Source organism: Oncorhynchus mykiss, chromosome 28, assembly GCF_013265735.2.
Source record: "Oncorhynchus mykiss isolate Arlee chromosome 28, USDA_OmykA_1.1, whole genome shotgun sequence".
In the NCBI taxonomy this organism is placed as follows: Eukaryota; Metazoa; Chordata; class Actinopteri; order Salmoniformes; family Salmonidae; genus Oncorhynchus; species Oncorhynchus mykiss.
The window spans coordinates 21,657,004-21,675,407 of NC_048592.1; the positions used below are offsets into that span (position 1 = coordinate 21,657,004).

At 43.5% G+C, this 18,404-nt stretch overlaps 1 protein-coding gene across 1 annotated transcript in view; it reads right to left on the reverse strand.

The window, feature by feature from the left end:
* Positions 1-8,404: 8,404 nt before the first annotated feature.
* The window catches only part of LOC110508734 (protein patched homolog 1), a 35,552-nt gene continuing 25,552 nt past the window's right edge, over positions 8,405-18,404 (reverse strand). Inside the window, exons 16-20 of the mRNA XM_021589492.2 lie at positions 17,178-17,315; positions 16,858-17,000; positions 11,601-11,979; positions 10,937-11,462; positions 8,405-10,724 (exon numbers count right to left, since the gene is read on the reverse strand). Coding sequence (XP_021445167.2) covers positions 10,690-10,724; positions 10,937-11,462; positions 11,601-11,979; positions 16,858-17,000; positions 17,178-17,315 — 1,221 coding nt within the window. The 3' untranslated portion in view covers positions 8,405-10,689. The remainder of the gene's footprint in view (positions 10,725-10,936; positions 11,463-11,600; positions 11,980-16,857; positions 17,001-17,177; positions 17,316-18,404) is intronic.

The window sequence follows — 18,404 nt, forward strand, 5'->3', positions numbered from 1 at the left end:
AACCCGATCTAACATCTCTGGAGAGACCTGAAAATAGCTCTGCAGCGACACTCCCCATCCAACCTGACAGAGCTTGAGAGGCCATGCAGAGGAGAATAGGGGAAACTCCCCAAATACAGGTGTGTCATACCCAAGAAGACTCGAGCCGTAATCGCTGCCAAAGGTGCTTCAACAAAGTACTTATGTAATAAAGTTTATTTTTAATAAATGTGAAATTCTAAACAATTCTAAAATTTCTAAAAACCTGTTTTTGATTTGTCATTGTGGGGTATTGTGTACAGATTGATGAGGAGAAAAAAAAACAATTTAATTAATTTAGAATATGGTTCTAACAAAATGTGGAAAAAGTCAATGGGTCTGAATACTTTCCGAAGGCACTGTATACCCTCACAATGATACACTGTTTGCACAACCTAGTGATTATTTAAAAAATGTACGTTACCACCCCCGTCCACATTTGCTCAACACCCCAAGTGTAGGTTTGTTCAGCTGGCCATGTTTGTTTGTTTTTATTTATTTTCTTGTTTGGTCAGTAATGACTTAATAGCCAGCTTGGTACACACAGGTTTAACTACATACTGTTCGTTTTACCAGTTGTTACCACAAACCGTTACAACAAGCACAGATAGTGATCTCACATTTCATACAGAAATGACTGAATTACACTGCTCAATTCAATAGATAGTACTTTGTCTTCCATACATGCAGCAAATGTAACACTTGCTAAAGATATATTTACAGAAGTGAAGTATCTAGTTGTCTGCTATAGATTTGGAGTTACATAAGGTTTCTAGTTTGGGTTGTTCGTTGTCATGCTCAAAAGGGAAACAAAAATGCGTCTTACCCCATTTGAAAGGGCATTCCCTCCATTAATCTTAAATATGGTTAATAGCAAAAGCATATGTATCTTTGTGGACAGGCCTTTGGCCCAAACCCCTGTTTCATGTGGTGAGGCCCTTTGGGCCCACAGTGAGTCAGCTCTGGGACATGCAGCATGCAATCTGGGCAAGGGATGGGTGGGCTGTGGCTAGTTTGGGCTGGAACTCGGCAGGGTAGGATGGGGGCTAGTTTGGGCTGGGTGGGGTTTGGGTTGGGGCTAGGTGGGCTAGGGCCGGGCTCCTAGAAGAGCTCAACCCACCACTGATGTACTTAGGTGATGAGAGTAATTTGATTAGTGATTTGTAACTTCATCTAGCATGCTCTAGTCATTGCATGACGACTTACCCTTAATTGAATTCCGCTGCTCTGTTGATCACTACACACGTCTGAATCTGCCACCCTAGAAGTCATTTGTGTGACCCTTCAAATGAAGGACGTTGTACAAAACAAATTAATTGGATCGTCTCTAACAAATCTAACCAATCAGAGTATCACAGTTGATAACGTCACCATGTAGGCTAGCTCTGGCCCAACCCATTGGTTTCCGGGACCAATCAATTCGCCTTCTAGAAATCATAGGGGAGGGGGGTAAATCCAGACTCAACGTGGAAAATGTCAGTTTGGCCGGAGCAATGTGGATGGGTAGCCAGGCAAGTATACTCAACCACCAAGTCAAACCATTACACTGTAGCTGAAAACATTTCTTAGTGCTTAGCACCTTAACACTTAAACAGTGTCAGTCTTTAGAAATTATGTTGACAGTGTCCAACATAATTACCTAAGCACTGTAGTGTAGAGTTAAACTATAACAGACATAAAACGTGCCTTAATCAAATAACTACAGTTAGACTTGTAGCTTTGATGACAGTCAGTCCTCCACTCAGTATTAGAGTAGTAAGTAATGCAGGTCCCCATGGGAACAGTCTTTCTTCAGAGCCCTTTCCTGGAGCAGCTGTTATGCTTGAGCAGAGTTTTCCTCGTTTCTACATGTGGTAAGTAGTCCGTAGGGCCACTCTGTCTTTCACAATTTCCCCATTGGTGCTCAGTCGCACTGCAATACTCCACCCTGTGGAGAAGTAGTTCAGTGTACTGTAGAGCAGAGAACAGACAGGCTTCTGGTCTGGAATAGAACAGAACAGCAAGCAAAAGCTCTGGGATGCATCCCAAATGGCACTTTATTACAGTGCCTTGCGAAAGTATTCGGCCCCCTTGAACTTTGCAACCTTTTGCCACATTTCAGGCTTCAAACATAAAGATATAAAACTGTATTTTTTTGTGAAGAATCAACAACAAGTGGGACACAATCATGAAGTGGAACGACATTTATTGGATATTTCAAACTTTTTTAACAAATCAAAAACTGAAAAATTGGGCGTGCAAAATTATTCAGCCCCTTTACTTTCAGTGCAGCAAACTCTCTACAGAAGTTCAGTGAGGATCTCTGAATGATCCAATGTTGACCTAAATGACTAATGATGATAAATACAATCCACCTGTGTGTAATCAAGTCTCCGTATAAATGCACCTGCACTGTGATAGTCTCAGAGGTCCGTTAAAAGCGCAGAGAGCATCATGAAGAACAAGGAACACACCAGGCAGGTCCGAGATACTGTTGTGAAGAAGTTTAAAGCCAGATTTGGATACAAAAAGATTTCCCAAGCTTTAAACATCCCAAGGAGCACTGTGCATGCGATAATATTGAAATGGAAGGAGTATCAGACCACTGCAAATCTACCAAGACCTGGCCGTCCCTCTAAACTTTCAGCTCATACCAGGAGAAGATTGATCAGAGATGCAGCCAAGAGGCCCATGATCACTCTGGATGAACTGCAGAGATCTACAGCTGTGTTGTTTAAAGTTTGCCACAAGCCACCTGGGAGACACACCAAACATGTGGAAGAAGGTGCTCTGGTCAGATGAAACAGAAATTGAACTTTTTGGCAACAATGCAAAACGTTATGTTTGGCGTAAAAGCAACACAGCTGAACACACCATCTCCACTATCAAACATGGTGGTGGCAGCATCATGGTTTGGGCCTGCTTTTCTTCAGCAGGGACAGGGAAGATGGTTAAAATTGATGGGAAGATGGATGGAGCCAAATACAGGACCATTCTGGAAGAAAACCTGATGGAGTCTGCAAAAGACCTGAGACTGGGACGGAGATTTGTCTTCCAACAAGACAATGATCCAAAACATAAAGCAAAATCTACAATGGAATGGTTCAAAAATAAACATATCCAGGTGTTAGAATGGCCAAGTCAAAGTCCAGACCTGAATCCAATCGAGAATCTGTGGAAAGAACTGAAAACTGCTGTTCACAAATGCTCTCCATCCAACCTCACTGAGCTCGAGCTGTTTTGCAAGGAGGAATGGGAAAAAATGTCAGTCTCTCCATGTGCAAAACTGATAGAGACATACCCCAAGCGACTTACAGCCGTAATCGCAGCAAAAGGTGGCGCTACAAAGTATTAACTTAAGGGGGCTGAATAATTTTGCACGCCCAATTTTTCAGTTTTTGATTTGTTAAAAAAGTTTGAAATATCCAATAAATGTCATCCCACTTCATGATTGTGTCCCACTTGTTGTTGATTCTTCACAAAAAAATACAGTTTTATATCTTTATGTTTGAAGCCTGAAATGTGGCAAAAGGTCGCAAAGTTCAAGGGGGCTGAATACTTTCGCAAGGCACTGTATGTATTTAGTGCTATACTTTTAACCATGCCGTTTTTAACAGTTGTAGGCTATAGAAAATCATGGTTAGGATCAAGATATAGGGCCTAACATATGCTATGATATGCTATTTTGGCTAATAAAGTATCCTATTCACTTTCAGATTCTGAACAGAGAGAGAGAGGTATGTTAGCCTAGGGAGAACATAAAAAGGAACATAAATAGCCTAGTGCAGAAACATATCAATGTGCTGTTAGCATTGGTTTCAAGCATCCTTTTTATGGACAGAGCGAGGGACATACGGTGCAACTCCCACAGCTATGCGCCATGTTGAGCCGGCCACATTAAATGCCTGCCAGTTTGCACTATGCCTAGCCTTTATTGCCACTTGCATGTGTTTAATTATAGTCCTCTGCTTCACTTCCTCTCCAGATTGCTCTACAATGCCATGCCACCTTGCACTCTTAGAAAAAAGGGTTTCCGAAAGGGTTCTTCGGCTGTCCCCATAGGAGAACACTTTTTGGTTCCAGGTAGAACCCTCTGTGGAAAGAGTTCTACATGGAACTCAAAAGGGTTCTTCAAAGGGTTATCCTATGGGGACAACTGAAGAACCCTTTTAGGTTCTGGATAGCACCCCTTTTCTAAGAGTGTATGATTATTCTCCCTTCCAATTTAGAATTTAGAACTCAGTCTTTTTCGCATTCACACTGTGCTGTGGTGTGTGTAATTTGTAAAAGAACAGCCAGCATGGATTCACTGGTCTTTCGTCCCCAAAAGGAGCCCCAATCATTGAAACACAACACAACCAACCCTGATGTTGCTGGCATTCAAATTGTTATTGTTTTAACCAAACAAACCACTTCTATACACTAGTTTTGCATTGCGAGTTTATATTTAGGTTCTTCTGTAAACACGGTGGGCCAGAAAGAATCAATTAAAAGGGCATTACGTTGGTTCCTGTTTACACTGCAGGGGCTGGCCTGGAAATTCATATTGTTCCTCCAGTCAGAGAGAATGTATAAATTGCAAACACATTTGTTAGCTTGACATACATTTAGTAAATATTGATCTCTTCTCTGCGTGATGGAGTGTAGTCAGACGACTGATTAGAAGAAACAAAATGGAGGGAGCAACATTCTATAGGAGCAATATTCTATAGGTTGATGCACATTGCATCAAGTTTTACATTGTGTTTGTAGTAAATGAGTAGTAAATGAATAGTAAATGAGTAACTGACTATTAGTTTAGTAAACTATGTAGCTTATTATACATTTATGTAAGATAATGATTGCCATTCAAAACTATTGCATAGTTATTTATGTTATACATCTCTAAAGCTATGTTATATATCCAGTTTAAAATGTTTCACAGTGCTTTAGAGGGATTACTTCAACTGAAGACTCCAGAAGGAATAACATTTCAGGAGGTATGCTGTCACATAGTACTTTTTCATTTCTAGTCATTCTTTTACTTTTTCCACTGTTGCTGCAAACGTGCAAACACAGAACACCCCCTCACACAAACTCGAACAAGCATTCCAGTGCGCTGTGCGCACAAACATACACACACATACACACACACACATACACTTCTTACTAATCAGCCCTATTGAATTCTAACAACAATGGGCACTCATACTCAGGCCACCCAAGATGCACAGCAGATCATGTGTTAGCTCTTTTGTCCCCCTCAGTATTTTTTTTTCTCCTTTGCCAATTCTTTACAGAGACTGGTTGGTCCTGATTTTTGCCTGTTGTTAAAGATGTCAGCTGTTATCTCACCCATACTGTATATTACAGGCTATTTAAAGTGGATAAGGTCTTTCAGCTACTGCCAGCCTCCACACATCCCCATGCCAGAGACACACACACTTCTCCACAGTCCCCCCCCCCCACACACACATACACATCCCCATGCCACAGACACACACACTTATCCACAGACCCCCCCCCCCCCCCCCCCCCCCCACACACACACACTTCTCCATAGTCCCCCCCCACACACACACACACACACTTCTCCCCTATGCTCTCTTTCCCTTCCACCCTTTTTCAAACTTCAGCACTAATCTGTCTTGATAAAGTTCATAGAAGCGGGTGGGATAAAGAGAGGAGAAGGAACAGTTCACAGAATAGAACTCCCCCATGATTTTCCTGCTGCGCAAAGTGCCACTCAGTCTGATTCTTGGCTTCAGTGCCCATGCAGTCAGAGCTGTGCCAGGCAGGGAGCAGGCATGAATGAGCAGTGCCATATCAACCCCCACCATCAGCCTGCTGCTTTCTGTTGAAGCATACGTCACGGAGGTCCACAGTAAGAGGCAGTTAAGGTTACGTCAGTACCAAAAGTTTCCGGGCTTCCCAACGGAAGCTGTGAAACATGTCCCCTAGACCTCCAGTGTCGTTTAAAAAAAAGACTAAACAAAAATAACTCGGCTTTCAAGTTGTCTGGAAAAACGTTGTATCTAAATTAACTTCTTAAAATCAATGCCATCGAAACCAGAAAAAACCAAAACATGTTTATCTTTTATCCCCTAGTTTGGGTTGTTAGAACCACATACAGTAGTTCTAAATGCACCCAGCCATGCATTTTGTAAGCATGGTCTCAATTCACTTATGTCATGCGTTATAGTTCATTAACCCGTAAAACAAAAACAATAATTTTCAAGGACTGTGTTTTAAACGATGTCATATTACTTTAAAACAAAGTTTTAATGTTTGCAGAATTATCTTCATGAGTAATATCTCAACCACTTTTGTCATCGCAAACACAGCTACAATGTAATAATTCCTGTGAGAAAATCCAGGTTCAAGTCAACCATTAGGTGAAGCTAGATTTGTGAGGGTGAGAGAGAGAGTGAATCCTGGGTTGGAGACAGAGGAGAGACAGAGTAGGTTACAGGCTGCATGGACAGTTTGGAGGAAAATTGTAAACCGGGATTTGAGGTAAACCAGACTGTGATGCAGTCACACAGTCACACAGCCCTGAGCCCTCCATTGGGCCGATTGAGACCCGACTTAAATCCCTTTTGATGCACTTTTCTCTCTATTCATATTCTGACCTTCAATTTGGGCATGAGGTAACATGTTTCAGCCAGCTATTATTTCGGTTGGAGATCACAGAAATGAAGGCGTGGACAGATGCGTCTACTACAGGGTTTCCATTAGGAAAATGTGGCACTGGACATTTGACTGGCAGCATTTTAATTTACCAGACATTTGAAAAATGTACCGGACCCACATAACCTGATTTGGGCATCCACCCACAATGGTCACATTTAGATTATGGTAATTCATATTAATAGAACATGCAAGTCGAGGATGTGGTCCTTTTTTACCTAATTATGATGCACACTTTGAAGATGTTAGAATAGCTGTCCACATGTACCTTTCCTCAGCCAACAACATGAGTAAGAACAGCAAAATCACTAGCCTATGTCAATCTACTATCCCGCAAGTTTACCTATTCTATTGGTCATGTAGTATTCCAAACACTCTGTGACAGTTGTGGGATGGTAGATCCCAAATTCATACAACCAGTAGGTTACATAATTATAAGCACAGCAATTGGAACACTGCATAGGCTCAATTGAAACACTGCATAGGCTCAATTGGAACGCTGCATAGGCTCAATTGGAACGCTGCATAGGCTCAATTGGAACGCTGCATAGACTCAATTGGAACGCTGCATAGACTCAATTGGAACGCTGCATAGGCTCAATTGGAACGCTGCATAGGCTCAATTGGAACGCTGCATAGGCTCAATTGGAACGCTGCATAGGCTCAATTGGAACGCTGCATAGACTCAATTGGAACGCTGCATAGACTCAATTGGAACGCTGCATAGGCTCAATTGGAACGCTGCATAGGCTCAATTGGAACGCTGCATAGGCTCAATTGGAATGCTGCATAGGCTCAATTGGACCCTGAATAGGCTCAATTGAAACGCTGCATAGACTCAATTGGAATGCTGCATAGGCTCAATTGGACCACTGCATAGACCCAATTGGAACGCTGCAGAGGCTCAATTGAAACTGCATAACTCAATTGAAACGCTGCATAGGCTCAATTGGAATGCTGCATAGGCTCAATTGGACCACTGCATAGACCCAATTGGAACGCTGCAGAGGCTCAATTGAAACACTGCATAACTCAATTGGAACGCTGCATAGGCTCAATTGGAACGCTGCATAGGCTCAATTGGAATTTACCTTTACATTTCTATCACGCAATTAAATGCTTCAGCGATCCAGATTTAACAGAGCCCTTCCTCCATGACAAAATCATCATTTGTATGTAAAATAACTTGGCTTGAGGTTAAAAACGTCCTCCAGTGATTTTTGAACTTTTCCTCTTAAAAAATGATATCCCAGGTATAAATACAGTAAAGTACACACTAAAGGGTAAAGAAAATCTATTTTGAGGGAAATAATGTTTTTTTTTGAGAACTGCAAACTTCAAAGAGTAGGGCATTGAAGGAGTTGGTCCTATGGGAATTTATGATGTCATCGCGAATGAAAAGGTGAAAAGGAGACTGAAGTGCCAGAAAGAAAACGATTGACTAAAGATAAGACAGCAGGTCAGGATTGTGTCCACTACTTGTGTCACAATAAGGTTGATGGAATGACTTTTGGAGACACAATCTTAAATATTTGTTATTTGATGAGCTTCTCAACAATGTGCCCTGGAGAACTTGTGGAGGTCAGCAGGGCTATCTAACGGGACTGTGTATTTACCCAGCAGACAGATCTGTCACCAACAAGTTGTAAGATGACATAGGGAGGTGATAAAGCTGTTGACTGTGTTAATAGATGATAACAGAAAAAAACACAGAGTTCATTTAGAAAAGACTCATGGAAACAGATAGGATTCTTTTATTTTTTTCATTTGAATTTATTTTGTTAGTTCAATTCCTATAGAAGGTGAGGGAAAATAATGGTCACACAAGGGTTTTCTTGAGCATAGTTTTGGGAAAGTCACAGTGTTTTAGACATCGACAAAAAGAGTAATAACACTTCAATTCATTACATGAAGAAGGAAAGGCGAGGAAACTAAATATGGTGGACAGTGTCTGCCACACCTCTCCTTCATTTTCAAGTGAACCCTTCTCTCCAAAAAACAAAAACAAAACATAGGGTCTGTCTGAAACCCCCTCTACTCATTGTGGACAACCCCCCCCCCCCCTCCCAAAAATAAAAGCAAACAAACAAAAACAACTCTGCAACAATATATATAATTATATATAATATATATTTACTCTTTAAAAATAGAACTTCAGTCTAGTGACTAACATCTGTACAAACTACAAAAATAAAATTTGTATATAAATAATTTATATGGCATGTCATACATTTGAAATAAAACTACAACTCTATGCAGAACCCCCAACCCCTACCCTAGCACTCCTATAACTTACACCCTCATGTATTTCTGTATTGAAGCAGTGAATGAATGTCGGTTGTACTTGAAACATATAATTGTTTTTGTTTACTTCCAGAATGCACAGTAGCTACTTTATTTTTCTTTCATAACTCTATGTACAAAAGAAACCCAAGCTGACACTTAAATCTATTACATTTCCCTGCATTTAAATTGGCAGTGATGTGACCAAATGAACGACCAACTTTGATCATAATACAAAGGTAAAAATGAAATAACAACAAAATCACTGAAATGCTGGCTTGCATGAGGCCTACACAAACGAGAGAGAGAGCGAGAGAGAGACAGGGGAAGAGCATGTGACTGCACAGACTTCCTCCATGACACAGGAAGTGGGTCTTGGAGTACTTGTCCTGTTCAAAATGCACTACCTAGTCAACAATTGCACAAGGTTGAAATAATGTCTACCACAACCCTAAAGCAGCCCAAAAAATGTAATATATATATTTTTTCCCTTTGCATTTGATTTAAATTCCCTTTCAGAATAAGATTGGGGAAACAACCAGCATTTGTCAAACATTACCCCCTAGACCCCAGTTAAGTTGGAGGACAAGGGGGGTGACAAAGTTGACCTTACCCAATGTACAGCTTAGATAAACTCGGGAAAGAAATAAAACCCTTAACAGCTCCTTCAAGTAATAAAACATGTCGACTGCAAAATATCAACTTAACAATGAACATAATGCAACATGCCAGTGAGCTGGGACACAATGAATGACGCTCAAGAAACGTCAACCCAAAGTGACACAAGTCAAGTTGCTGACTGCACACAGACTTACAGAGCTACAGGTTAATTGAAATGGACAAATACATGCTAATATATTAATGTGCTGTCTGAACACAGGCATTATTCTGGATGAACAGCCCATGTATTATGGTAGAAGCCAAAAGTGGGAGATTCTCTTGTTTTGCTAAGTCTGTACATCATGTCACATTAGTAAATGAAGTCCATATCTGGGGATTCTAAACGCAAAATAAAAACGGTGAAATGATGCTCTCAAACAAACACCACATATATCATATTTATGTCTCACTTTGAATATATATACTGCACTTCTGCATTTCAAGAGGGAAGGTGTTGTGAAGGCACAATGGTTATTGTTAGAAGGAAAAAAGGATTTACTGAGCTTGTTTGTATTTGTACAGTGCAATCATAACCAACGATGGAGAATCAGAATAGATCATCATGTGTTGCAGAGCTTAATCAATAAGACGCCCTCCACCCTCAGCGTAAGAACATCTAAAATTATTTCTCAACTTAGATCGGGGGAGGGGGGTACTGCAAATCATTTCAATTTTTTGAAGTGTAGCAGCAAAAAAACAAACACAATAACCTAATATCTTAACGTCTCACTTTTCGGAACTTTTTTTTACATATAGCACATCTTCTTTATCTATACAAAGGGAGGAAACCCCCCCCCCCCAAATCATGTTATACATCCGAGTTTTACACAAGAGAATATCCAAGTTATACAGTACTCTTTTAAATAGTTGTTTCCCTCTATTTAGTATTAAAATATATATTCATAAATTTATATATTCTTAAAACGACCTTTTTTAATATCTTTAAAAATAAATCCTCGTCTGTGTGAGGTCTATATACAGTTGAAAGTGAAAGGGCTGGGTATCGGGAGCTCCCAAGTGAGAGGCAGCCAGCCAGAGATGGATTCCAGACATAGGGGGCAGGGTGGGGTAGCAGGGTGTCTAGTAATCTTTGGCTGCCTGGATCCGTGGGCCAACTGGAACACAAGAAGGAAGAAAGAGGACAGTGAGAACCATTGTTGAACATCAGTCATAACTGCATCATAACTGCACACACAGAGACATACACAGACAGCTTATGAACAGAATGTTAATGTAAAAATGTGCTCATATAGCCTAATGTTGATCTACCATAAAATTAAAGGTCAAAGTATGTAAAATGGTGTTTTAGCTTCAGCGTGAGACTCACCTTGTGCCTGGTTCACCTGATGCTGGTTCTGCACAGATTCCAGGTCTTCAACCTCCAAGGATTCCCGCTTGGAAGATTGGGTGGCTTTCCCACAAGATTGTGAAGTCCTCTTAGTGTCCTCAAAACAGTCTGATTCACTGTCCACGTAGCCCTCGTGCATGTACCCATGGTAGGCCCCCGGCAAGCTGGGGTGCACAACCACAGTCACAGAGGCTGTGGCCGTAACCATAGTAGTAACAGCACTACTGGGCACGGTACCGCCATTATAGGCCGGCATCTTAGTCCTGTTCTTATGAGGCCCTCTGTTGGTCTGAGACCTGGGACCACAGTGATTAGTCCTCTCAGGACCCTGGGTCCTGTCACTGGGTAAATGTTGCTTCCTGGGTCCCTGGTCAGATTTGTAATCATGTTTGTTATCCCACTGCGTGAGTTGAGAGCTGACCGAAGTCACCGCATTCAGAGAAGACTCATTTAAGAGATCTTTCTGAGCGGTTACGGTCGGGCCCTCTTTGAACGGTTTCACCACCTGGAAGAGCAGAACAATAATATGCATGATAGGTTACAATCATGATTTTCATTGTTAATAACAATGCAACTCACATATAACACTGTTTTTGGGCAGTATCACGTATGAAGTAGCAACTATACAGTGGCACTATCGTACCGTGAGTTTGGGGAAGCTGGGGTTCTTGCTGTCCTCCAGTAGTATATGAGAGGTAGGAGAGGCGATGTAAGGACTGCGGTCACAGTACTTATACTCCTCCCCAATTCCTGATGTGGTAGTCGTTTCCGAGTAGTACTCAGAGTCCGACGACTCTGAGAAGGCCTGTTGTCGTGGGCGCTGTGGACCGTGTCCTCCGTAGTAGCCGTGGTGGGTCATGGGAGGGGGGAGGGGCTCCGGCGATGGGGTGGGCAGGCGGCTGCCGTTGTCGGCCGGAGTGACCTCCGGGGGTGGGCCCATGAGGGAGAGCAGCACGGGCAGCAGCACCAGTCCATTCAGGATCCCCAGCACGGTCAGAATAGCCAGCACCGCAAAGAAGTACCTGGAACACAACCAACACAGAAAGAACATTCAGTCACCAAGGCTCCTTCTCAGCGCCACCAGCACTCAGGCACATTAGTAAACAGGTGACATGAGGACACACTGGAAGGGAGGACATTGCAGAGCTGGGGGTAGATAGAATCAGACCACCTCCCTCAAGCCCTATGTTTGCCTCTACTTTCCTCATTATTTTTCATTCCCTTTCCCCCCCCTTCCCCTCGATTTCCTCTCTCCTTCTGTCCGTCCCTCTTTACTACTGGCAACTTAACAAGTTGGAAGAAAATTCCTGGGCTCCATCTTCTCCCTCTGGGAGCCCTCATCTATCTACAGCACTGCCACTTCCTGAAAATATGTGTTTACATTAGCCAGCAGATCCTACGCGTCAGAAATGCCAGGGCTCTCCCCTCCCCTCCCCTCCCCTCCCCTCCCCTCCCCTGTCTGACTGCAGGCTGGGGAGAAGAAACGTGCCCCTCCTGGCCTCCGAGCTGCTGCTGCCGCTGCTGCTAATGTAATTTTCCCTTTAACAACTTAATATCCAAAGTCATTGAGCTCCAATTTCAGTGTGGCGAGGGCAAGGCACCTCTATGTTTATACTGGGCTGGCCAGTGGAGCCTGCCTGCTCTTCCTGCCTGCCGAGCCGCCTGCCTACGTCAGCCAAATCACATTACACCTCACAGACACTACATGAGAGAGATAGACAAGGCCTGCTGTTTGGATGTGTCCCAGAGCTGCTATTCCTCCTATCCTGTTTTGTATTCAACGTCACTGCTGATTAGTGTGTGGAGTGGGCCACACATGATAGTAGAGATGCAGGTAGTGTACATAGAGTCTGTGTCTCTTTGTAATGAGAACAGAGAGGAAACCATATACTCAGTCTGGTATCTGAAGAGAACCAGAGTGGATGGGAAGCTGCTCTGGAAAAAAATGGTGTTTGTGTGTTAAGGGCAGGGGGTAAATCAGATTCTCAACATGCTCCAACTAAAACAGCCTTTGATGCTCCCAATGCTGTTGAGAGCCTCGTCTTTGTCTCTCTTGGAATTGTATGGAGCTGTTGTGGTTCCTAGCTCTGCCCTAAATGGTTGCGTGGTGAATGGTACTCTATAATGGGCCACAGAGCTGTGAGGTTGCCTGGGTTTCTGTGAGCCTCTCTGTGCTCTGAGGGAGGGCTGAGGTTGCCACAAGAAAGAGCGCATGAGAAAATTAGAGAGCACTCCACTTAAACACTAACAGAAAACAGAGAGCTCAGCTCTTTTAACTGCGGTCCAGACTTAAAGAGGTAAGAAAAAGAGAGTGGATTATGAAAAACAAGGACAAGGATAATAGCATTCTGGAACTTTCGTTCATCCCCGCCCCGACTCCACCGGCTTCGTTCGTGTCACACCTCAGAAGGGAAGGTCATTCTTTAAGTTTGGTATAGCACTTGCTTTATTTCATCTTGTGCACCCTCCCATTTACTGTTCTACTATCCCTACGTCTGTCTCTTTGACAAGGCAAATGGAGGCCTCTCTGTTTTACTCTGAGAATCTATCCCTCAACTTAATTTGTTATGACCAAATACTTCACCAAACATTTCAGTTCAAGTCTTCTCAACCATGACCGACTTCAAAAAGACACACACGTGACTGGTCACTTCTTATGCCCCTGAAAGTAGTTTCAGATGAAAACACACATACCCTAAGGAAGAGTAGAAAACCAGATGAAACAGAAACCACCATCTCGGTTCACCTCTAGTTACCGTCCAACTCAACTCGTTAGATACTCGTTAGATACAACCACTCACTATAATAACTATCCTGCATCTGGGAAAAGGCAAGAAAAAAAGGGACTTGTTTATTTTACTAAATCAACATTCCGAAAGTGGAGCTTGATTTATTTAAGGGGTAAAAAAAAAAGAAAAAAAGAGAGTACCTAAACTATCCACGGGCCTGGTTGGGCTAGACCTCCAGAGAAGACCTAGTGTTAGGAATTCTGTTGTTTATATAAACTGTAATCTTTTCCATTCGGAGTCAGGGGTTGGAAAGGGTGGCTCCTTTGGAGAGGGGCTGCTGAGCTCGCTGGGCTGTTTATCCACGGTACCACCGCCAGGAGATGTTTACAGCAATGTATTTATGCTACTCCCCAGCTTGAGGGACGGCTCTGCTCTCCTCTGCTACATCTAAACAGGACCTCCTAGTGTGAATGCCCTCCTCGTGCTGCCTGCTAGCCCACCACCACCACAACACTTAGTTCAACAAACCTAGCATCCAAGCTCCACCACTATCCTAGAACCAGCCACCCTCCTCCTCACAACTCTCTATTCCTCATTCCTCTTTCTTCCCCACCCTGTTGTTCTTGTCCTTCTCTCATCTCTTGTTCCTTCTCTCCATTTTTGGTGGGAAAACAAACCTTCCCAGTACCACCATGTTGCTTGACTCAAACACTTAGAGAAAGCTTGGAGCGTTTCTGCCAAAAAGCCACCCTGAGCGTATTAATATTTTCAATATGCTGCCCTGCTTTCTCAGTTAGTGATTTTTTATGTCATGGGCCTGTTTGAGGCTGTTCTCAAGGCTGTGGTTTAGTTTCAGCTGAGGCCAGATTCAGCTGAAAACATTGCTATTCGCTTTTTTCCACTGATGCATTTTGGCAGAGAAAAAATTACCATCCAACAGAAGCCAGAGAGAGGTCTTGGTTGGGAGTGAGGGTTGTGGTGGTGACTTCTGGTAGGGGTACAACTGACCAGTTCAAACCCTTTTTTTATTGTGGTGCCCTATTTGGGCACAAAAGCTTTCAACCGGATGATTGGCATGTTCACATATTCCGTATGAAAATAGTATGTGTGTGTTTACAGTGCCTTGCGAAAGTATTCGGCCCCCTTGAACTTTGCGACCTTTTGCCACATTTCAGGCTTCAAACATAAAGATATAAAACTATATTTTTTTGTGAAGAATCAACAACAAGTGGGACACAATCATGAAGTGGAACGACATTTATTGGATATTTCAAACTTTTTTAACAAATCAAAAACTGAAAAATTGGGCGTGCAAAATTATTCAGCCCCCTTAAGTTAATACTTTGTAGCGCCACCTTTTGCTGCGATTACAGCTGTAAGTCGCTTGGGGTATGTCTCTATCAGTTTTGCACATCGAGAGACCGACATTTTTCCCATTCCTCCTTGCAAAACAGCTCGAGCTCAGTGAGGTTGGATGGAGAGCATTTGTGAACAGCAGTTTTCAGTTCTTTCCACAGATTCTCGATTGGATTCAGGTCTGGACTTTGACTTGGCCATTCTAACACCTGGATATGTTTATTTTTGAACCATTCCATTGTAGATTTTGCTTTATGTTTTGGATCATTGTCTTGTTGGAAGACACATCTCCATCCCAGTCTCAGGTCTTTTGCAGACTCCATCAGGTTTTCTTCCAGAATGGTCCTGTATTTGGCTCCATCCATCTTTCCATCAATTTTAACCATCTTCCCTGTCCCTGCTGAAGAAAAGCAGGCCCAAACCATGATGCTGCCACCACCATGTTTGACAGTGGGCATGGTGTGTTCAGGGTGATGAGCTGTGTTGCTTTTACGCCAAACATAACGTTTTGCATTGTTGCCAAAAAGGTCAATTTTGGTTTCATCTGACCAGAGCACCTTCTTCCACATGTTTGGTGTGTCTCCCAGGTGGCTTGTGGCAAACTTTAAATGACACTATTTATGGATATCTTTAATAAATGGCTTTCTTTTTGCCACTCTTCCATAAAGGCCAGATTTGTGCAATATACGACTGATTGTTGTCCTATGGACAGAGTCTCCCACCTCAGCTGTAGATCTCTGCAGTTCATCCAGAGTGATCATGGGCCTCTTAGCTGCATCTCTGATCAGTCTTCTCCTTGTATGAGCTGAAAGTTTAGAGGGACGGCCAGGTCTTGGTAGATTTGCAGTGGTCTGATACTCCTTCCATTTCAATATTATTGCTTGCACAGTGCTCCTTGGGATGTTTAAAGCTTGGGAAATATTTTTGTATCCAAATCCGGCTTTAAACTTCTTCACAACAGTATCTCGGACCTGCCTGGTGTGTTCCTTGTTCTTCATGATGCTCTCTGCGCTTTTGACGGACCTCTGAGACTATCACAGTGCAGGTGCATTTATACGGAGACTTGATTACACACAGGTGGATTGTATTTATCATCATTAGTCATTTAGGTCAACATTGGATCATTCAGAGATCCTCACTGAACTTCTGGAGAGAGTTTGCTGCACTGAAAGTAAAGGGGCTGAATAATTTTGCACGCCCAATTTTTCAGTTTTTGATTTGTTAAAAAAGTTTGAAATATCCAATAAATGTCGTTCCACTTCATGATTGTGTCCCACTTGTTGTTGATTCTTCACAAAAAAATACAGTTTTATATCTTTATGTTTGAAGCCTGAAATGTGGCAAAAGGTCGCAAAGTTCAAGGGGGCCGAATACTTTCGCAAGGCACTGTACATGCGTGTGTGTGTGCTCGTATGTGTGGTGTATGCATGTGTGCGAGTCACCACCACCCAGTGGGTAGTCAAACATTTACATGTTTACAAGCAGCTGTTCCACACCCTTGATGTTTTCTCCATTTGTTGTGCTATTAGGTTGGGGCCATTAGGGCGCTGGGGGAGGCAGGCAGGCAGCAGCACAAAGGCCTGACAGACAGGGCCAGGTGGGGGTCCACATTCCCACCTGCATGCACCCCTGACCCCCCACCCACACTGGCTCCCTCACCCAGGGGGAAACAGACAATTGTCTCCATGCATCAGCCCCCTCGGCCTACCCCTCAGCAACATAAACACAACACCACTACTTCCTCTGTAAGGCAACATATGGACTGGGGGGAAAGGGAGAATCTGCCCTGGCAGAAGTGAAGTCTCTCACACTCACCTCAGAATGAAGTCAAACTCTGAGCCAGCCAGCATGAGGACCCCTAACAGAGTAGAGATGGCCCCGTCAATCACAGGGGCAAACATGTGCTCCAGGGCCACCGCAGAACGCCTGTTCCTATTGCCTATGGCCGTCAGAAAGGCCTGGGGACAGAAGAGCGGACAGAGACAGAGGGTTAGGATCAGGCTGTCCAGTAGAACAGACTCATGGGAAAAAAGTAGTAACTAGTGGCTACATCATCATTCCATCCCTGACAACACTTCTTATCTTCATTGACTTTGTTTTGTACCCTGCCCAAGAGAGTCAGGAAGATTTTTTACCAGTGCGATATGGACAGTGAACTCGACGCCGATGCCCACAGAGGCGATGAGGATGACCACTGGGATGGCACTGAGCTTGATGCCGATCAGGCCCATGATGCCAAACAGCTCCACCGTCATCATGGCCAGGATGAAGACCTGAGGAGAGGAACACGGGTTGGTTAGACACTGCCTCAAACTCTGGAGTCACAATGAAACACAACCATTGAAGTGTAGTTAAAAGTGTTAGAGATGAAGAGAGAGAAAGTTATGTCTTGCACCCACAACTCTCAGTGCCTATTTCCATAATACAATTAGGTAAGAGTTAGGTCTTCACCCCACATAATTTTTGACCCTACATCCGGAAGGTTTTCACTGTCATCTGCACGGCATTGAATTACACTTAGGCCCTAGTCTCACTCTCCCTCCCTGGCTGAGGTTGCTGAGATGAGTGACAATGTCAGACTCTCACCGTTCCCCTTCTACTGCTTGTCATTCCTCCTGACACAATTTCACCACTAATGTACTTCTTTAGAAAAACATAATTTTTTATAAGATAGAGAGAGGACTTTGAAAATCCTTAGCCTCTTGAACCTCTGATGTTTGCAGGGGTCCCAATTTGGTCACGGTTAAATTGGAAATGATAAAACCCTGTTTTATTGCGCGGCCACATATAGGCAGTGAAACTATAGAAGCTCCAGCTTAAAGAGGGACAATGTGACTGTGCACATGTAGGTCTGAAAGGACGCCCCTCCGTGTTTGGAAGATTGTGCCGTCTGTCTTTCAGTAGGACTGACTACTTAAATAGTGAAATGAAATACATTTCAATTCCAACTGAAACCTGTGCCACACTGACTGAACCGCGCCACTACAGCCCCAACGGTCGGTCACGAGAGTCACCCTTCAGTGCGGTCTGACCGGGCGGGCGGCCCAGGGACCCTCCCCTCACGACCAGGCTGTGTGAAATGTTTCCCAGCCGCTGAGCTGACAGGCCATCTCCCCCCAGGCCTGATGGATGGGTTTAGCAGGCCAAGGTCGCGACTGGGCAGATCCGTCCTGTCCCCAATTTTTGACAAAGAGAGCTGGAGGTAAAGTCTTCAGCAGAGGCTTTGCATTTCCTTTTCTAAGACCGGCCGGGCCAGATTAGAATGACAAAGGCCTGGGGGGTGTGAGTAGCACCCCCCAGGCCAACCCGCCATGGGCCCTCCCCAGAGATGGGGCCTCCACCCGTTCTGTAGCAGGGTTATT